Source organism: Prionailurus bengalensis, chromosome A2 (genome assembly GCF_016509475.1).
Source record: "Prionailurus bengalensis isolate Pbe53 chromosome A2, Fcat_Pben_1.1_paternal_pri, whole genome shotgun sequence".
Classification (NCBI taxonomy): domain Eukaryota; kingdom Metazoa; phylum Chordata; class Mammalia; order Carnivora; family Felidae; genus Prionailurus; species Prionailurus bengalensis.
Genome location: NC_057348.1, coordinates 46566050 through 46588760, shown reverse-complemented (window position 1 = coordinate 46588760; position 22711 = coordinate 46566050). Strand labels below are relative to the sequence as shown.

Sequence of the window (22711 nt, the reverse complement as noted above, 5' to 3'; positions counted from 1 at the left end):
GTGCTCCAAGCAGGGAAGTGATGTCAGATGTAACTGCCAGACCCCACCCAGACCTCCCTGGACCAAAGTCACGCACAGGGCACGGCTGGCTGGTTCAAGGTGCAGTTTGGGACTATGGAATGAGGCCAAGGCTCCTGCTGCAAGGGAGTGACCTTGGCCTGCCTTAGCAGTGCTCCAGTGACATAGCACACCCGTACTGAGGCTCGGTTGTGGCTGTTTGGTGGTGAGCCAGGGGATGTGTTGAAAGCACAGAAGGACTATTCCTGTGAAGTCTGGTGGTGTCTCAATCCAGCTCAATGCTACCCACCCCCTTGGTTTGATCCCCCAGATGGAAACGATGTTTCTGATGTGAGAATGTTATTATACAACATCATGATGTATCTTGTTTTCTATTCTCAACAGGTAAAATGAAAAAAAATATAGGAGATCTCTTTAAGTACAGAGATTAAAGCAATTCTCCAGGGACAGTGCGGACATATAGAGAGGGCTGCTCACTCAATAATGGACAGAAGAATTTTGAGACATGAGCACAACTCCCCTAACCTCAGGGGAAGGAAAAAATGTATCTCCAGAGCACTGAGCTTCCTGCTGGGGTGGGGATACACAGAGTGGCAGGACAGACGGAAGAAAGTATGGCCAGGTCAGTTATAGGTCTTTTCGAGACATAAATAATATCACAACCCAAGAAAACACTTTATTGTTTTATTTGGTATGCTTTAGGCTAAAGAATTAAAATTGTGTAAACATTTTTGCTATCTCAGTGCGAAAGGGACACAGAAGAAAAAGGAGAATTAAGGTAATGGCCCATACATTTTAGAGCAGTTGGAGGTATCAATGGAAAAACATGTCATCTCTGGCTACATTCTCACTAACATATCCTTTTATAGTGATCCTGTATGATTAGAACAATAGAATTCTAGGCATGGGTTTACTGGAGGAACTCCCCAGAGCTACCGTCTTGCTCATTTTCCCAATCCAAACAAAAGTTAAAGGAAATGAAGAAGAGAGAACCTGGAAGTGGTGGGGTTTGGTTCAGTTTTGTCAATTTTCCTGTCTGACATCTCTGTGTCCGAAGAAGCATCGTGAGTACGTTTAGTATGCTCAAAGGGAGTATATGGCTATTTCTTAATCACTCAGGCATCAGTGGCCTCTGATAAGCTTTATGATTGTACAGTTAGTCCACTGCTTCCTTAGACCACTGTCATGCTTGTTTTGCAATTAATTTCCAAGATAAAAATGACATTAAAATTATCTTTTCTCCTTGAACATTTCATGAAGCCTTTTGAGACAACAAAGGATGCTGTGCAGCCTTGGGAATCATTATGTAAACAGAAGGACACCTTTTTAATGCTATCCGTTCATGAAACAGAATAGAAACACCCAACGTGCTGCACAGGGTCATGTGTCCAGAAGGTCATCCAGGCACCGGCTTTATGTGAACCTGAGCCAGTCACTGAACTTCTCTGGGCCTCCATGTCCTGACCTGCAGTCAAGGAGACTGGAGCACATATTCTTTAGGGTTTCCTCCAGTTAAAACATTAAACAATCGTTGGTGTATTTTTAGTAAACTTCATTTCATTATATTTAAGAGCCAGTCCCCTAAATAAGACAACTTGCTAGGACATAAAATGAGTTCAGGCATGGCAAAGGCCAAACTATACGTGGCATATAATTTGGTAAAAAACAACAACAACAACAACAACAGAACTCCAACGGCCTTTGCCAGCACTTCCTCCAAGAGGATTTCAGTTCTATTTCCTTGAGGATGAGGTTACTTCACGGCAATTACTTGAAATTTTGAAAAATAGAAGCATATTCCTAATAAGCTACATTGTTCAAATAAGATAACAGCTACATAATTACCAAAAGCAATTGATAATGTTTAGTAAATGCATGAGGTTATTTTTCTCAGCACATTTTCATTATAAAATTATTTTTTTTTTACATGAAGCATCATCCTCAATGTTAAGGAAGGATGCTGAGAGAAAGAAAATGGTCATGTCTGAATTCGGACAAGTCTGGTCTTTCCCACCCTATTCCCAGGATCAGTCACTATATTCAGGTGCTGACATCTTCAATCAAGGCAAAGCCTCCCGAACCAGCAGATGATGCACAACAGTCTGATGCTGTGTGGTTTTGAACTTGGAAACCCACTACTGCGCCCTACTGCCTATTCTTATTTCTCTCATCTTAAGTCTTCCCGTTGCTTTTAGACAAGGTCAGCAAAATTTAAACTAATTTAAACTAAAATAGATTTCAAATGATTGGCTTTGAAAGACAAATTCAAAATCAATCTCAAGTCACTGAATCCCAAGTGTCCTTGGATGAGGCCACAAATCAAGGCATCATAACTATGGTCCTTGAGTGGTAACTACCTATGTGCTTCTAAGACACTGGCATGCTCACTTTCAATATGCGATGTACCTAGCACTTTATAAAAGGATGAAGTTCTACTATAAATGAAGGAAATCATACCTTCTCATCTTAAAAAAAAAAAAAAAAAACCAGCTCTTAGTCTTCCTAGACTATACACCTATTTCCGGTGTATGTACAAGACTATCCGTTCACATACATACATACATTTCATGTATGCCTCCAACAGACTAGCAGAGACCACAGCCTTGTAAAAAAAACAAAACCAAACCTTTTTTTTTCCGCTGCCATCAACATAAATCATCCTATTAACCATAGGTTTCTAGAATTTTCCTTTGAAAGATGAAGTCTTTTTCCATGGACCATCCCTAGTAGAAACTGAATACAGTTTAAGAAATACAAGCGTATTATGATCCTCATTATCAGCACATCAAAGGGAATGTATGAACTCCAGTACCCCTGAATCAGCCTCTGGTTCCTCTTCACCCACTCAAAACCTCAAAGGGGCAAACCAACCAAGCAGCCAACAGTGAACAGGCTTGCAAATATGTTTGCAGGAACCTGTCCTTCATGAGCGTATGCAAACCCACCTTAAGAGACCAGAGAGCTTTAAAGAAAATTGAGCTGACATAGGTTACCTAAGCATTTTACCAGAACAATTTAAAACCATCACACAATGCCCTTTATTAATAGTATTTGTTTTTAGAAACAAAGAAGTAAAAATCATTTAGTCCCAATGACAGTTTCACCTTTACTTTATAGAACACATTCATCGGAACTCAGATAAATTCATTTTTAAAAAACACATCTGATTTAATTATACAATTCCAGTCATTGTGGAATAATGTCATGATATTAAAAAAAAAAAAAAAAGCTACCAAAAAAAAAAAAAAACACCAAAAAACCTCAAATCATCCAGAGATTTCTGCAACAGCTTCTGTATGCTCTGAATTGAGCTTGCTTGCTCTATGGTTGCTAGTGTCTAACAGTAAACAGCCCCACTGCATTTATTGGCAATTGCTGCTGAAGGTCACACATCAGCAGTGAGCCTAAATTCCAGGAAAAAAAGAAGCTCTTATGTAACTGCCGCCTGAATGTTGGCAGGTGCCCAACCCAGCAGTTCACAGCAATGTAAAAAAGTAGGACACCTCCACCCTGGGTTGGACGTCATGAGAACGCCCCCTGAAGGTGAAATTTAATAATTCTTCGGTTTCTCTTCTCTTCTCTTCTCCCCCACCCCCCCCCCACCCCAAGTGAATCTTACAAAATTCTCCGTTGGTGGCATCCTTTGCTTGCAGAAGCAGCTCAAAGTGGGGTAAGCTGAGGGCTGATGTTAGCGGGCTGCAGCCACCCTGAACAAGTGGGCATGCCACTCTAGCTCTTCTGTTGTGATGCAGGAAGCCCAAGCTGGCACAGGTGGCTCTGCAGATTCCATGGGTCCAAGTGACAGTGATTACATGGGGATCACATCTTGAATACGAAGAAACGCAGCATGTTCCACTGAGCTATAGCACATACTTATCTAAACACACTGTTTCCTTTCATAGACACATACGCGAAAATGAGGTGGATTACTGTTCTGCCCATGGCCTCCACCTCAAGTTGGAGTATTTGATCGCAATCATCTGGTCAGTTAGCACAGCACTTTACACTTTAGAAAGGTGACTTACACGATCACCTGCTGGTGCTACCCACTTGTTGCTACCTGACCTAAGCTCTTACAAGACCTCCCTGCTCAGGTAGACGTTCCCAAACTCTATGTTCTCATGAGTCCGTGTACTTCTTCATGCTAGCAATTCTCATAGTTGACAGTTGTCACTGAACATTAATTTTAACCACTGCCCGTCTCCCCCACAGGACTGTGTACTTCAGAAGGGCAGACGCTGTGCTTATGTGAGGGCATCACCATATTCATATCCCCTTGCACTGTGCCTGGAATGTAACAGGCACTCAAATGTTACTCATATAACTCAGTGTTGTTGGCATCATTAGTGTCCATTGAAAGCCAAGAATGGGTAGACAGGAGAACTTTCTGAGGGTGATGGAAATCTCTACTACCTTGAAGTATGTGTATACATATATAACAATTCATCAAACTATAAACTTTAAGAGTGAGCTGAAGGAACTCAAGTATGGTGTTTCCTTTTCTCCTTCACCCAATCTATACCTCTCAACCAACACCCCAAAGAAAAGGTAAAATCAGGGGGATGAAGACTGTGCCTGTTTATTTGCCAGAAAGAAAGAAAGAAAGAAAGAAAGAAAGAAAGAAAGAAAGAAAGAAAGAAAGAAAAGGGAAAGAAGAAAGAAAAGGGAAAAGAAAAGGAATGAGAAAAGAAAAGGAAGGAAGAAACCTTCTCTTTTCTTAGTTTCAAATGAAATTTTGTTCTACAAGACAGCTGGGAAGGCCCCATACCATGCCCTTTCCTTGTAGGGACTCCATGACTCTGACCTCATTTCACCCTGTTTTCTCAGAGCACTGACAGAGACACAGAGGCGCTGTGTTGGTTTTTTTTTTGTTTTGTTTTTTTGTTTTTACGAGTCGTTCATAGCACATCTCCTTCCTTGAGATGCCCAAGTGGCCTCTATCATCAAAGGGCAGTGGCCCTTCCCCAGTCAGGGTATCATGAGATTACTACATATGTCTTACACTATTCCGGGGGCGATTCCCCACCATGTTTAGAATGGAACAGTGGTTTCCAAGTTAGGTGTGATGCCTTGTCTGTATCCTGGGCCAGCATGAACTCTCTCATTAAGCTTCCGTAGAACTCCAGCTGTGTGCTGCAGGCTTCCACCAGCACACACTGACAAAAGGCCGGGTAGAGTAGAAGCTGCAGGAGCAGTGGTGGTTTCCAGAACAGCCATTGATGATAAAGGCCAATCAGACATCTCTGCTTAGAGGACCAGATCCAACAGCCTAAGGGACTGGGGACAGAGTGTTGGTGTCCCAGGGCTCTGACGGTTGCCAGGGGTAACAACGAAGAGGGGATCCACAGTTGCTTCCTCAGGGAATTTTCAAAGAATCCAAGCGGCTGCCAGAACATTCTTCTTTTATAAACAGACAGTATTCTATTTCCTAGAGTATAATTATAAACACACCTGCTCCAACTGTGGAATCTTTCCATAAGCAAGCAATAAACTCCCAGCCAGGATACCCAAGTCCTATCTTGAGCAAGCAAACACATCAAATGATTACTATGGTGCAAAACAGTATATTAATAACATTGCAGACTCCGATGAAGGAAGATCTTCTTTTCTGACTTCATTTGTACTTAAGCAAGTAGAAATACAACTTCAGTATTTAAGAGTTCAAATCAGTGAGACATTTATAATACCAGGTAGAAAGACGAGTAACAAAAGGTGCTGACACGCTAAGTCAGCATTAGGTATTTTTCAGGGGCACACCAGGAAGAGAATAAACCAGACGGAAATGGCAAAAATATCTATGGGGTAAAGTTATTAATTAACCCACCACACAGCCTTTTGTTTTTCTCCCCTTCTATTCATCCCAGAGGGTATGGCCTCCTCCTGGGTTCATGAGGGATTAATATAAGGAAAAGTCTCTGCATACAGAGTTTACTGTGGCACAGAAGCAAACACACCAGGTGAGGGGCTGAGGCGGCAGTGTGCTAGCCTCCATTTAGCCTATCTGGCTGTGTGAGCTAAGTCCAGTCACTTAACCTCTCTGAGCTCCATTCCTGCAGGAACACGGTGAAATTCATCATCACTTGCTTTAAGTCTGTAATTCAAACTCTCCCTACATACATCTGAAACATCTCTTAATATTTTTGAAACGATGGTAGTGGATATTAGAATAGACAACATATTCTATCTGGTAGCTCTATCCTACCCAAAAATAAGGAGTTAATTAGCCTGTCAAAAGAAATAATAGGTATCTAAAAAAGTAGACCAGTTAAGTGATTTTTAAAAGTCTAATAAAATTTTCCAGGGTGCTCAATTTGCCAAGTAATTAAACTCCTTCATTTATATACTTTAATTCCCAAATTAATACATTCTAGTACCATTTACCAAATGTTTATTGCAACCTAAATATACGGCAGGAAATGCTGAAAATATTCACCAAACAAAAAATATTTCAGAGATCCCCAAATCCCAAACAAAATGACTACTCATTGGTCCCCAGGATAATTCTGGGTAAGTAAAACTAATTTGATACTTAAGTATAGAAACCATCAGATGACAATTATATTTCTTGACCTGTAGGTATTTTTCCAAGATGTAAAGCCATGGTAATAATACATTCCTAATCCCATTTCAAGTCTGTAGCTGGAAAGTCTCAATGTGTATTTTGGAATTCACAATGCACTCTGGCAGAAATTTTTAGGACCCCCTCACACTCAATACCTTCCAACATGGGGACCAAGAAAACAGTGTTGTTTTTTTTTCTCCTTTTACTACTTTCAAACTATATGAATGCAGTTATTTCTTTTTGTATTGGTGCTCTATGTGCAGATAGGAAAGCTCTTTATGAATATCAACACTGAGTTTAGGAATAGGTTAATAACCAGCATCAACCACAAATTCGGTTGAGATTCTAAACAGTGAATGACGGAAATCTTATCACAGTTTAGAAAATCTTTATCTAGACTCAGATGGGATCTCCAAGGACAAATGGCAAACAAACTCATGGGAAATGCTAACACAGACACAAAGGACTCAACTCACGCCCAGAAGGCACACTACACAAAAGTCAGATACTAGACACTGCAAAGACTAAGGAACAGACCACAGTGTTCACTGGAAGGATGTCATGGAAACATCACCATGGGACATTTAAAAAAAAAAAAAATGAAATTAGGACCTCAGCATTATCCAATTCATCAATGGAAATTAGCTGGAAAAGAAAAAAAGGGGGAGAAAAAGAAGGAAACGTTAGGAAACAAGAGCAAGCGAAGCATTAGAAACTTCGTCAGCGTGTTCTTAGCGCTGAGTACCCCACGGTGAAGCACTGTTACATGGTGACCCTCCAAAGGGGTGCAGGCACCAGGGGCACTAACTACAACAGCTCACAGTGACATCTGCTCTCAACCCCACTGCTCAGGAACAGACGGGCAGGATGCTGCCCCACCGTGTTCACATGCCAGAGAGCAAACCTGGCAGGTCACTTAACTAAGAGCTCAGAGGCGCACCTTCTCTCTCCCCTGCAAGGTGAAAACTTGCACTGAGCTGGGAGCAAGGGCAAACTGCCCAATCAAGAACCACAATCTTTCAGAAGAGGATGGGAAAGAGGAGAGCCAAAGACTACAGGTGATCAACTCAGCTAAGGAGAAAATTCATTCTTTCCATTCATTTTACCATTCAGGGGGGATCTGGGGCCTAAACTGCATTTGGGCTAAATCAGAACCAGGTTCAATTTCAGCAAATATGAAATGATGTAGGGGCAGGCCAGCCGACATATCCTAAGACTAGAAGCTCCATATCCTGGTTACTGTTGATTATTAAAAAAGAAATGTTTTCCCCCATAGATGATTAGAGCCAACGCAAGTGATATTAGTTAATAAGTAAGTGACTTATTAGCATCAGGTTCAAGAAAAAGAAAACAACTAGAGCATTAATCACAATTGTGCTTAATGGGGGAGATGACCCTCAAGTTATTTATATTATGGTTCACTAATAATACATTTGCAAATTTAAGTTCCTATTAGAAATCCTGAAATACTTTATTCACCTAGACAAAAGAAGCATTAGTAAATTAACAGGTTCTGCCAATTAATAGGAAATGAAAACCCTGACATTACTTGAGGTCAAAAACTCTCTGGTAGTAAAAGAGCTACTACTATCAGAAGACAAAATTTTTTTTAAATGTTTATTTATTGATTTTGAGAGAGTGAGGACAGTGAGGAGAGAGGGAGAGACGGAGGGAGGGAAGAGAGAATCCCAAGCAGGTTCCATGTTGTCAGCACAGAGACCAACTTGGGGCTCAATCTCACAAACTGAGATCATGACCTGAGCCAAAATCAAGAGTCGGACGTTTAACCCTTTGAGCCACACAGGCACCTCAAGAAAACAGATTTTAAATAAATTCTGAGATACCCTTTCAAATTAATTCTTGGCCTCTGAATTTCTTTTCAAGCTCTTTGAACCTACAGTAGACTACAGAGGAGCCAGTATGTAACATACAACATATGTTCTAGGGGCATATGGGTCTAGGGGGCTTTTAGATGTTCTTTGAGTTAAAGAGAGATTCAGATTAAATTTTAGAGATGTTTAGCCATATGAAGTTTTTTGTTGTTTTTTTAAATAAAGACATTGTTTAATTTGTGGATTAAAAGCAGAATTCAGTAGGCATTGCATACAAAGAGTGGTGGTAAAGTCCTGATATGATTTTAAAGTTCATTAATTTTGAATACACAGGATAGCAAGTCATTGTAGGCACCATACAAAAACACACTCCAACATTATTTTGGTTATCGTTTTTCATATGTATTTTATATTTACCACTCTATGAGACAAATACTCATTGCTGGTCCTTAGCATTTTAGAGACATAATAAAGATGATTTTTTTTTTTATTCCTAAATGATCATGATTAAATCTTTTGACAATCTTCTAGCAGTCCTGAGCTTAGCATCATAGGTGACAATTCTTGGACAGGCACTTCTCAGTGAGCTGACCAAGACAAGAGGACTGACCACTGACTACTCACCGATTGGATGCTTTCTTTTGGGACCTAAGCGAAACCACAGGTTTTGGATGACTCTGAGACAATCATAATTTGTAAAGCAAGATGGCATCAAGTGGAGACTGTTTTCAACAGGTGAGAAGTCAGAACTGAGCTGAAGATTAGATATTTAAGTCCTGCTACGTGCAGCACAGTCAGGGTCACTGCCTCAGGTCACTTTATGTGATGTAACATAATTGAAATTTAAACTTGTGGGAGAACTTCAAATGGTGTCAATCACAAATGATACAGTGGAGAAGAGCAAGGACTCTGAAGTCACGGTGTTTGCCTCAGTTTGAATTCCTGGTTCCCCCATTATTAGCTGTGTGACCCTAGGCAAGTTTCTGAAACTTTCTGAGCCTAAGTTTTCTTCCCCAAGAATAGTTAATAACAATAATGATATTCCTGAGGCTGATCTGACAAATGGTAAGAGACGCTTAGTATAGTGGCTGGCACATAAGAAGCCAAAGAATGTTATTTTTATTTAAGACATACTTTAGGACACTAATGGGTACATATGGCATTAAAAAAATTTAAGTTGGTGTTACAGTGATTCTGTTATGTTTTAGCGTATCCAGTAATATATGGGTGGCAGTACTCAATGGCTTTCTTTTCAGACAAGTAGATCCATATAAACACACCAATGTTTCAATGTTTTTTAACAGAATAATCATGACCTCATCTTTCATTTTTATCTGTGACCTTGATAATCCTAAACGTTGAATGAAAATGTAGAGATGAGGGCACCTTGGTGGCTTAGTCAGTTAAGCGTCCGACTTCGGCTCCGGTCATGATCTCATGGTTCATGGGTTCAAGCCCCACGTGGGACTCTGTGCTGATGGCTCAGAGCCTGAAGCCTGTTTCAGATTCTGTTGCCTCCCTCTTTCTCTGCCCCTCCCCTACTCGTGCTCAGTAGTATCGTTGAGTATCGTGTCTCAACAATAAAAATTTTAAAAATGTTTTTGAAAAATAAAAAAAAGAAAATGTAGAGATGAATAAAGACATCTATTTCTCATGATCTTTAAGGATTATGGCTTAGAAGAAAACTTGGCACACAAACATGGTGGAAACCATGTTGGGGGTGGGAGGAAAGGACAGGATTCAAGACCCTGGCTTTCAGTCTTGATCCTGTCACACATTAGCCATGTGACCTTGGGAGGTCACTTCAGCTCTCTGCTATGGCCTCCTTGTGTGTGGACGGAGGGCTGGACAAAGCAATGCCAGATCAGACTATGGCCATGAAGACTCAGGACAAGGCAGAGAGGCAGAACAATTCTGCACATCCCAGAAGGGTAGTAGTCATGGGACAAATTCCACTTAAGAGACAACTAATAGGAAAACTGGGCCAGGAAGACGGAAATGACTTCACACTTGCCCTTGTGCCCTGAGCATCCAGTCCAAAGAACACCTCATTTATTTTATCAACTAAAGCCAACTGGTTTGCCTGAGAAAGGTTAGTTCTTTGGCTCTGGGTTCCTTCCACCCTTGAAAGAGCTGGCCTGCCCCTACGTCATGCATCTTTACTCAAATAGGGACAGCCAGCAGAACATCAAAACCATTTTCAACAGCCTTAATAAAATAGGACAAATTTAATACTCACTATTGGATCGGAAGAAACAGAAATAGTTTAACGTCCTCCCCCCCCCCACTCTTTTTAGTTCCATTAATGTGAAGGGTTAAGAAGCATTTTCCCACAAAGCATAGGGCCAGAAGCATTCTAAGTATGTGCTATAGGCATTGAAACTGTTGACTACCATGGGTTTCTGGAATGTCTTCCTTGGTTGCATGGCATTTCCCACATTTGCCTGCAGTATTTTCACTTTCATAAAGGGGGATGACAGCCCCCAACCAGACTGGAAAGACATGCCATCTTTCCTTTAAGCCTCTCTGCCTGGGTATGGCTAATTTCTTCACCAGCTGAAAAAAGAATGTGAGCCAGGGTCTAAGAAGCTCTTCTCAACTATTTACTTTTTCCTAACAACCTCCACCTACTGCCCTCTTAAATCCCCAGGCTTTAACATTTTCCATGAGCTTTATAACAGACAATTTTACAACATTTCAGATCCAGTATCTCCCGTGGTCTGTAATGATGTTCTCCCAGTTAGCACCAACAGGCAGGGAAAGCCAGTGGGGAAGCATACCTTCCACACAGCCCAAAGACCCTGACGTACTTGGCTGCCAAGCAACAGATTCGACTCCTAGATTTTCTACTTTCTATGGTATAAAAAAGAAAACTTCAGAGAAACGGAAATATAATCACAACTTGTAACATTTGTGGGAGTAGAGACACCAAGTTTACTATAAAAATCTCAGTCACAGAGATGAACAGATACTCTAAAAGAGAGAAAACTGGTCTCAACCTTTGAAAATCAAGTTTTATGCCCCCAAAGCTACAAATATATTCATAACTGGTTATGGCCCTTTTGGTGGATTCTATCTTATTATGAAGAGTGAATTTCTGTAACTGGAATTTTATTTTTAAAAATTTCTTAAAGCTCACTCAAAGAAAAATAAAGATCTTGTGAAAAAAAATGTCGTTTGTTTGTCTGGTATTCTCTGCTGTTAGTTCCTTCCTATTCTTCTTTTTCTTTTTTTAGTGCAAGACCTATGTAAGTGCCTATACAGGTGTATGTATGAACGGGACATCTCATCATTTCTCATCTGTACAATGTTTCTTCATGTCTATCATTTGTATTTATAAACTCTTTTCTAGCAGGTTTCCACCATCAAATTCCTGAGTTATAGATACTTATTTCCTAATTAGTCAACATTCATTCACCTTTTAATTTATGTATTTTTAAAACTTAGAGTGACATTTAAAAGCCAAGTAATCTGGGGACAGTGAAGAAATATATACTGCTAAAGGGCTTGTGTACTTTGCTGTTTTATGTTTCTTATCCAAAGATTTTCATATGTGAAATAGTTCTAATATTTACGTTCGAGATTGCTTAGGTTAGAAATCAGGATCCCTGCAGGCCTCTATACTTGGAATAATACAGTTGTAACTATCCACTTTTAAAAAGAAGGCTGTGATTTAATTATTAAGGCTTCTTCACAGAGATGAATCAATGAGTTACTGGGTTTTTTGACAAATCAATGACATCAGTCGATTTACCAATTCAGAAAAAGCTGCTTAAGTGGCTTGGAGATAATTAGTGACCTATTACCTTCAAATGAAAACTGGTGAGATTTTAAACTGAGGCCCAGATTTTTTTTAGTGGGGGGGCAAAGGGTGGGGGACAATGAAATTGTTGTTTTTTCCCCACGTATTGGACCAAAATTGAAACTGTGAGGGTCTCTAAACATCCTTACTCACTGCCGATGCCAAGAAGTATCCTGTCGCAGGGACTGCCCATTTCCCAATCTCAGCTAGAAATGGTGTGTTTGCCTGCCTTAATTCCAGTTAGAACTGGAGGGAGTTTCTTAGTACACTGCAGGGATTGTGCAACATCTCCCCAGAAAGAAGTAAACCCACAGGTATGCTTAGCTGGATCCAAAACTCAGGAATGCACGCTGGGATACACAAGAGGTGTCTGCATTCCCGTTGGGAATTTAGATGAAAAGTCTTATTACTATTTCCCTGACATTAGATTCATTATGTAGCAAGCAGTCTATACAACAGCTAAGTATATGTGCCTTTTAAAAGAGAAGGAATATGATGTAGCTACTCTTCGTGACAAGATAATTAGCTTTAAAAAAGAAAGAAGTTAACCCCTCAGTCAATATGCCTGAACTATGGTGTATTTCTAACCCACAACCCCACGTCAACTTCATAGAAATACCCTGTTTTAACAAGAAAATAACATTCAGTACCTTTTCTCCATAGCCTCTATCTTTGGTCATCATTTCTCTGAGAGTCTGCAGGACCTTAATGCAGAGTTTCTCTTCATTCTCCTCTAGCAGCTGTTTAGTATGCTTTATTAACCTGAATGTGGTAGGAGGAAAACCATGCATTAGGTCCCTGAAAACACATTTAAATAAGTAAGTAACTAAGTAAACAAATAAATAAACAAACTTCACAAGAAACTTATTGTAACTAGGCAGTAAATGAACAAATATTTATCAAGGACTCCCAGGTTAAACATGCTTGGCCATTCACTGTTGTGAGAACAGCCAGTTAGTGTCTCAATAGCGTCTCAATGGCGACACCTGCTGGTCAGTAACCGCAAAAGGGCTCAGAGGGCAGGAGTCTACCACACATGATAGAAAGATTATAGGAAGAGAAGAAACAGGACAGAAGTCCACTCAAACTTGTTAGTTTATACAGTGCAGCTCTTTATCCACTGAGGAGTGCCCATAGCACTGTTAAAATATAAAGTATAAAAAAGCCTCATAAGGATGATTGTGAAGGCGAAAAAACACCGTTCCTTTACCCACAGTCTTGTCCCTTGAGCATCCCAGAAAAGTACGAAACTCAGAGGCAGAGCCGACTCTCAAGTTAAACCAACTAAACTTAGTGGTAAAAATCAGATGAAGATTTTTGGTCATGGAACCTGTTGTTTAGGTAATGCACCAATGCAAAACCTAAGCAACTACAAAGGTGTTAGGTAAAGACTGTGGGGTCCTGGGAGATCTGAGCTTTTTGAGGGCAGCAGGCTCACGACTTTTCTGCATCTGTACTGCAGCCCATGGTGGGCGCTCTGTCAGTTCTTGTGGAGTGGAAGACAAATGATGGGGTATGCAGGGAAAAGGAGAAACTCACCAAAACAAGTGTCGGGAAGAACAACCAAACCTACAAACTTACTTTGGAAAGGTCAGCACAGGACTCTAACACATGACCTTATATTGATCAAAGTGAAAAGGCGAGCGTCTGTTTCTTCACGAGGAAGTGCTTCATCTGCTCAGCAGTGCTCTGCCCTGGACCACCCCAGAGCACGAGGCTGCTTACTTGCAAATGAAGCCACCGCTTTCGCACTTTCTTCTGGCATCTGTGTTCTCTGGGAAAAGTAGCTCAGGTCGGTGGAGCACATCCACGAGCACAGATAACTCTGCCTGGACCAGGGGCCTCAGACGGTCCTCCAGGGCTGAGACAATGTCCTGGAACAGATGGACAGCTTTGGTGAGCAGCTCAGGCCAGGCTGACTACAGGAGAGTGAGAACATTCATATCTGACCTCAAAAATGACCACAAGCCAGGCTAGGTTAGAGTACCTTTAGTAACGTCTGGTATTTATCTCAAATTGTTAAACGCTGCCCCAGAGGTATCCGAAGCATTAACCCCTGATGCAGAAAACAAGGGAAGAATAGCCCCACCAGCCCTTCTTTTTAGATGATCTTTAAGCTACTCAAGGGATCATTCCACATATTTTAAAATATAATGCACAAAAGTACATTCAACCACATGGAAAAATGTCTACAATGAGTGTAAAAAAATGGTTAAACAATAGGATGGACTACATGACCTGATTTTGTATAGAAAATATCAACATCAAAGGATATATATCAAGTATCATCAAAACATCACTCCTAGTTTTCTCTGGGTGGTGGGATTGCAGGTGATTCTGATTTTATCCCACGTATGAGTACTTGTAAGTATTGTCAAATTATTTCCAATGAGCATGAATTATTCATATAATAAAAAGTCATACAAAAATGAGAACACAAATGAATGAACATGCTGTATCAACATGCTAAATACATGTACCCTGATAGCATGATGGTCTTCAAATGCAAAACACATAGCTGTAGGAGAGGAAAACAGAGAGAAGTTGAAAGAGCAGCAAAACCAACACAACAAACACCATATAAAGGCAAATGGCAGAAAACAGATGAGAAATTATCTTCAAAAGATGCTAAAGTCATCTGGATGGCTCGGTAACTCAGAACTTAACTAGAAGCTGGCTAAGGCAGGTGCTTAACACATCATGTTGGACAGTATTAGGAGGGCCTCGTTAACCAAAGAGATTTGCATGGGAAAGGGCACTTAAAATGCATTCAACTCAACTGGAGATGTCAATTTCATAGGCAATGGTCATAAAGAATTGATTTATCTTTTACCCAAAAACTAAAACAGGTTTATATTATTTATTTTATATTTAACAAAATTTGTAATCACTCAATAATATTTAGGACACAGAATGCATGAATCAAATTACTTCTTGGGGGAGGCAATTTCCCCAGAAAAAATTAAGAGTATACTGCAACACTCCTTAATTCATATGGACATTCACAGCATAGACAAAAAGAGGGGCGTTTTTGCAAAACTCTCCTAGCTTCCCCAACAGTTTGAAAGCTTCCCAAAGTTCTCTTCTTCAGTAGTCACTGGTCCTAACTCTGGCAAATCTTTGTCTATAGCATTTTCAGGGGATTCAAGTAGCTTCTCAACATTATATTCATAAAATCCTGCATCTTTTGCAAGGTTTGAACTTTACATTGCAATTGATTTGCATTGTATTGTCAAATGTTTAACAGTGAGCAATCGAGAAGAGACCAACAGACAAGGATGGCAAAGCAATGGGCAGGGAAAGATGCTGGTGTTAAGTGAGGGGGATGTCTCAATGGGGATTAATTATATAAGCAGTCCACAGGTGAATGTTCTTACATTATAACTTTGGCTGTCCTAGGCAATCTTGTAACTATCAGGGATTCATTAGATAAATCATTAGATAATGAGGACCCTTTCAGCCACTAGCCAAGCATTACATGGGCATACAGATTTTATTTTACTTCTCAAGAATATGTATAATAAATTCAAGAAGAGCATAAAAAAACTGGCTTGGCCGTAGATAATTTATTTAGTTTGAACAGACAAAAAAGTACTATGCACTCAAACAATTCTGAATCTATAATACCCTTCCCCTTTAAAAACATAGTGGAGTCAGGAAACACTCTATTTGGAACCAAATTATCTTTAAGAACTGGGTCTGTCACGGTGCGGCTAAAATTCTTTCCTTTACCTAAGAAATGCTTCCTTTTCCCCCAGCTTCATGGGCTCCAGCCACACTAACCTTCCTTTGGTCTCTGAGTGCACCACACTTTTGTCCCGTAAAATGTTCTTTTCACATGCTGTTTCCCTCCCTCCTATTTCTTTCTTCAAGCAAGTCACACATTCCTCTGATCTCGGTTCAAATGTCACTCCTCCAGCAATGCCTTCCTGGATCACCATCCCAGCTGTGGACACCATTAGGTTCCTTATCATCCTTCTGTAGCACTACTCACTTCTCTGCAACATGGTCTCTCCTGCCATTTTACTTTCACCTGTATGATTAGCTGACTCACGTACCTCCCTTCCAAAACTTGAGAATCTATAAAGGCAAAGATCATTTGTGGTTTTGCTCACCATTGTATCCCAATGCCTAGCATGAGTGGGGCTGATGAATGAATCTTTAGCCAGGTTACATAAACCTCACAGAGATTCATGTTTTATCTAATCATCATTATTACAGTCATCACAGAAGTGACAGTAACAGTAATAATCATAATAGCACTGCCATTGATCAAGCCTTCACTACGTGCCAGGCTCTGTTCTATGTGGTTTATGTGTACGCAATTTTCCAAAGATGGCCACTGCAATATATGTTATCTTACATGTTCTTCTTACACCGTGTCACTGACATTCTTCCCATCAAATGCTGGTCTATATCCCCTTCCCTTGAACCTCAAATAGACACTTGTGACTGCCTTGACCAACAGAAATTGACAGACGTGATGCTATGTGATTCCTGAAACCATGTCATAAAGGCAATACAGCCTTCATTTGTCTCTCTCTAGAGATGCTGATCTTGGAATCCAGCCGCCATGTTGTGAGAAAGGTCAGACCACATGGGGAGACTACAGGTGGGTATTTCAGTTGACAACTCCAGCTGGGGTCCCAACATCTACTGCCAAACATGTGCAAGAGTTCAAGATGAGTCCAACCACAGCTGCCATCTGACCATTACTGCATTCAAAACCCTGAGCAACAGACACCTTATTGAGCCCAGTCAACCTCTAAACAGACTAAGAGAATGAAAAAATTGGTGTTATTCATTAGGCAGGCACAGATAACCGGAACATGTAATCAATGCTCGTGATCCTCACATTAACCCTGAGGTAGGTGTTATTATTATGCTATTTTAAAATGAGGAAACTGAGGCATAGAGAAGTGAGGTAACCTTCCCAAAGATACACTATTTATAAGCAGTGGAGTCAGGATTTGACCCGAGGCACTGGCCTGAGTTCATGCTTTTAACCACTCCAGCAGGCTCATTTGAAACGGCTGAGACTCTCCAACTATAGCCCATGCACTACCTGTGAGAGAATCACTTGAGGTGCTTGTGTAAAGATGTTAATGTTATGATGGAAGTTTAAGTGTTTCACATGCACCTAATATTCACTACTCTCCACTTGACAAAGGGATAGATCTCTTCATACGTCCAAGAAAAAAGTAAAATACAGATACAATTTAGTATTGGTTTTATTTTCTTTTGACTCATTCTGAGAGAAAACTCTTCTCTTGGACATTATAATACTTGTTTACCTGCTGATTCCAGAGGCTAAATATCCCAGAGTGATTAAAAAAAAAAATGGAGCACTTATGCCCTTATTCTAAGCATCCTTTTGTAATACTTAATTATTCCTTCCTAAAAAGAGCAGTCCCCATTCTTCATGAAGAAATCTGTCAATACAGGGCCACCTGGGTGGCTCAGTTGGTTAAGCGTCTGACTCTTGGATTCAGGTCAGGTCATGATCTCTTGGTTCCGTGGGTTCAAACCCACATCAGGCTCTGCGCTAACAGTGCAGAGCCTGCTTGGGATTCTTTCTCTCCTCTGTCTCTGCCCCATCCCATTTGTGTTCTCTCAAATAAACTTTAAAAAAAAAAAAAAAAAAAGCAAAGAAAGAAATCTGTCGAAAACCTTTAAAGACCATGACTTTGCCAGAAGCCTTTCTCTTCCCAAGCAGCTTTGCATTCTTGGTCCTACACACATTACTGTGCTTGACTAGCCATTCACATGCTGACATCTCTTTCTGGCCAATCTTGGATTTCCTCTGGCTCATGGAAGCGCTGCTTTGTGGGAACCACCTCAGGCCAGGTTCAGGTTCACTCCTCTCTGGGCCTGACATTACCTGCAATCTCTCAATGATATTCCGGTAGTCTCTGGAAGCCGCCAGAACAGAGTCTCTGCGAGCCGCATTGCGGGCGGTCAGTCGCCAGTTCATGGCAGTTTTCTGCACAATGTTGTGAGACTTTAGGAAGAGGTTGTTGACTTGGCTGTCCAGGTCCACAGGAATAGCGATGGCCCGGCTCTTGGCTACACAGAAGAAACAGGACTCATGAGCCTCCAACTTGCATGGGAGATGCCTTAAAGACAGACTTAATTCCCCCCATCAACCCTTAGGCAGATTCATCCATGCCTGTAATAGGTCACTTGCATGCTTGTGTCAACACTGAGGAACTCAAATGAACTTTGACATCGTTAGGTCAGGGCTTCTCAATATGAATTCGGGGGGGGGGGGGCAGAAGCTCTGAGGTATGTTGAAATGTTTTAGGTCAAAGTTTAGGCAGGCAGGTCAAAGTTAGACCTCAATGGGTTTCCTCAATGAATGGCATCTTAAGGTCTCTCATGTTGTTCACATATTTTAAGAATTCTCACAACAGGGAATTCATTTTTCCAAGAAATTATTTTTCCAAAAATTCTCTCTCATTGGTGTTCTATACAACAATCTACAAAATGCCAATTTAAGCCAAACATAAAACAAAAATAACATTTATAATAACATAAGCTATCCTTTCTATTTAGGCTGTTCTCTTTTCCTCTTAAAAAAACCTCCAGAGGGGCGCCTGGGTGGCGCAGTCGGTTAAGCGTCCGACTTCAGCCAGGTCACGATCTCGCGGTCCGTGAGTTCGAGCCCCGCGTCGGGCTCTGGGCTGATGGCTCAGAGCCTGGAGCCTGTTTCCGATCCTGTGTCTCCCTCTCTCTCTGCCCCTCCCCCGTTCATGCTCTGTCTCTCTCTGTCCCAAAAATAAATAAACGTTGAAAAAAAAAAAAAAAACCCTCCAGTCTAATCATGAGACAGATGACAGTCAAGTCCACAAGGGGGGATACTCTACAGAACACCTGACCAGCACTCTTCAAGATTATTAATGTCATTAAAAAAAACAAGGAAAGTCTGAGAAACTGTCGCAGACCAGAAGGGACTGGGGAGGCATCACAACTAAATGCAACATGGTAGCCTAGATTGAAACCTGGAACAGATTAAGGACATTAATGGAAAAAGTGGTACCAAATCTGGACTGTAGTTCATAGCTAATGGGCCAACATCAGTTTCATAGTTCGGAAAAATATACCCGGGTGATGTAAGATGTTGACAGTGGGGGAAACTGGGTGAGAGGTACATGGGGAACTGTGTGTGTTATCTTGGCAACTTCCTATAAATCTAAAATTATTCCAAAATAAAAACTTTAGTTAAACTTTTTAAAAAGGAACATAACTAACAATCCTTTTTTTCAATATGGAAAATCCAACAACCTCCAAAAAACAAGACAACTATTTCATGTCTTCAATGCTTCATAAGACCAGAAGCAAAGAAGGTGTTATATTACCTATATCTAATTCTAAAAACAACTCCAGCACCCTGGAAGAAGAAATCTGAGAAGCAAAGGTTTAAGTCCCAGTAAAAACAAAAGAAAACAAAACACAATGTGGGGCAAGAAAACATCGGCCAATCAACAAATTTCGAACAGTTTAATACAGGAAGTAAGAAATATGGGGGGGAAATATGACTAATATCAAAAAGCAGGATGCACAGCATACACTCAGCTAGAAACTATGTGCCTTAGATACCCCTTTAGAATATGAACAATGAAAACAGTGAATTTTGGGTGTGATTTCAGTCAGGAGAAGGTATTCCACAAGGGAAAGAAGTCTGAGTTCCTGGGCCGAGTGTGCTGTGCTGCTTTCATGCCCTGCCATTTTGCAGACATCAACTCCCTTTGTCTTTTCGCATCACTGCCAAGACTATTGAAGCATTTCATCTCCCTAATGAGTGCTGAGCTAGCCAACTCAGCAACCTGCCCAAATTTCAACAAAGAGCTTCATGATGCACAATCCTATGTGGGTAGAGAACAGGGTTTCGGGGATATAGTCTCAGAGCCCTGGATCTAAGATATCACATCATGAACCTATAATGTACACTCTTTCAAAAGCTTCATCTCTTATTGTGAGATAGTACCACATAAACAGTAAAAAGACACCATTACCTACCATATGAGAATCAAGGAAATCAGGATGGGATGACTAAAATCAGGCAAGAAACCCTAATCAACACAATTTATATTTGGTGGACAGCTACATGATAATCCAAGAACCCGACTTGCCTCTGTGCTGCCTGTCTGCAGGAATGTAAAGAGATACCTCTTCTTAAATTTATGCAGTAAGAGAGACCCTTGCTTCCCATTTATGAAGGGGAGTAGGGCCGAGTAACAGAGTCTGATAAAGTCAGGGTGAAGGGAGCAGTCATTTTCAGAGCTACCAGAGAGGTGACAATTGATAGGCAATAGGGAGCAGTGTACCTTTTCTGAGAAAGGGTGTCCCCCTGGGATTGGATGTGCACTTAGCAAGAAAAAAAGTTCCCATGTGGTTGAATACACTTACTGGAGTAAACAAATTAGTTTCTTGAGAGAGACTTCCCAGGGCCTTGAGTAAGTGTGTGTGCACTGGGACCTGCCAAGAGATGCCTAACACCATGCACCTGTATTTTTCAAAGCCTCTCTCTCTTTGGGACTTACTGGCTCTTCGCTTTGGGAGATGCCAGCTTGGTAGATGAAGGAAGGCAAGGGTTAGCTATCATGAAGACCTCCATTCCTATTCTACCTCTGCCAACTTCCTGTGTGTGGGACTCTAGAAGAGCTGTAACAAGTGCTCAATAAAACTGAGTGGCCTTTACTGCTGTGAGGTAATTCATTGTCATCATGTTACTCCAAACTGCACTGATAGCTTACCTACATCAGAGAGCACCCGAATACAGCTCTCCACAGAGGCTTTTTGGCTCGGCATTAACCAGTTGCAGTGGTAAACCCTGAACACACCTTGTAGCAGTTGCACAAAGACAGGCTGGCGAGTCTGCAAGGAAGAGAGGCCAAGAGACAGGCAATATGACTTTTCTGTAGATCACTGACACACAGATCAGAAACAGACATTATAATGAACTGTGAATTAATGGTAATGGACCCTTTGCAAGAGTGGGAAGGAGTGACTAGTTATGAGCAGGATTCCAGCAGGTGCCTCATCAAAGGAGGAAAAAAATCCGAAGCATTTTAAGGCCACGTACAAACTTGACACCATTCAAGTCTGACCATAAGAATCAACAGTGGAATCAATGTCTCAAAACTTGTATTCCTGTCCAGTTACCAACTGGCTATTTGACTTGAGGCAAATGAGCTTACATCTGAGCTATAACTTCATCCAATACATAAAATGAGTGGATTGAGGCAGAATAACCCAAAGTTCCTTCCAGACATTGTATACTATATGTAGAACCTCTGTTTTTGATTAGCAAAAACAAACTATTAAGTGAATCTCACCAAGAATGCATACTTATTTCTAGCACTGTCTTCCATGATATAAACAGAGTAGAATTCTGATATTATACTTTATAAATATTCATTTACTAGAGAGGAGTCCTGGGAAGTTAACTACATGATAGGATTTATTCTATGACAGCATAAATTTTGCTCTTTTTAAAATAAAAGAACTCAAACATTTACTTTATCAGTTTGATGGTGATTTCTGAATGCATTTCAAAGTTATAATTTTGGTCTCTATCCATAGCTACCTGGATCCAGGTAGCTTTGGACTTTAGTTTGTAGGAAGAGGACTTGCACAGCCCCTCCAAACAACAGAAGGAGCTAATATAGCAAAGAAAAAAAGTAGTGAAACACTGTAGAGAAGTTTCTGAGATGGAAGGAAAAAAAAAAACAAAAAACATAGTGCTAGGGAGAAAATCAAGTCTATTACAAGACAACACAACAGGTTAGTAAGAATTCAGAACCTCTTCTACGAACAATGTTTGGATAACATACTTATTAAGTGTCACATATCAGGTGAAAGCTCATTGGGGGCCTCAACTAACAATCCTATAGCACATGAACTGCCTTAATGCCACAAATAAGAAATGGAGGCCCATAAAAGTTAAAAGAAAGTATCCAAAAGAACTAACAAGTGGTGCCAGAGCAGTCAGTCAACCTCAGGGCTCTCTGATGCTGACAATTTGTGCTCTTTCCACGAAGTTCACCTGCAAAGCAGAATCTTATTGCTTTCTTCAGGAAGTACTTTCTGTTCTACACCTCCCAGCTACCCAGGACAGTAAACTGCATTACTAAGAGAGGACAAGATCATAAAGAGCCTGAGAAATTGGCTCCAAAACCCTGATATTTAGCTCCTGAGACAACGTTCCCAATGAGAGAAGCCATTTATGGAGAACACTTCCCACACACCAAGTGCTGAGTGCTTTCTGCATATCTCATGGAACCCTTACCATGACCATAGGAAGTAAGCAGTGGTATTATCACCCACCCCACTGGGAATATGTGTTAGAGTTGGGATGGGAACCCAACACCCAAACTCAAAGAAAGAAGTATCCTTTGACTCAATTCAATTTAATCAGTATTTATTGGGCATTTGCTCTGTTCCCGTCTCACCTCTGGATAAACAAAAGAGGAATACGTTAGCCAGTGTAGCTGC

The 22711-nt window shown here is 40.7% G+C and overlaps 1 protein-coding gene across 6 annotated transcripts in view; it reads right to left on the bottom strand.

Moving 5' to 3' along the window:
• ITPR1 (inositol 1,4,5-trisphosphate receptor type 1) overlaps window positions 1-22711 on the bottom strand; it is a 328207-nt gene that overhangs the window by 113142 nt on the left and 192354 nt on the right. For 4 of the 6 annotated variants that reach the window (XM_043587979.1, XM_043587980.1, XM_043587981.1 and 1 more), the window contains 5 exons: window positions 20971-21091; window positions 18096-18280; window positions 13940-14088; window positions 12865-12976; window positions 7193-7225 (listed from right to left, as the gene is read on the bottom strand). In XM_043587979.1, the coding sequence (XP_043443914.1) occupies window positions 7193-7225; window positions 12865-12976; window positions 13940-14088; window positions 18096-18280; window positions 20971-21091 (600 nt within the window). The remainder of the gene's footprint in view (window positions 1-7192; window positions 7226-12864; window positions 12977-13939; window positions 14089-18095; window positions 18281-20970; window positions 21092-22711) is intronic. The other 2 variants (XM_043587982.1, XM_043587985.1) reach the window with 1 other exon arrangement.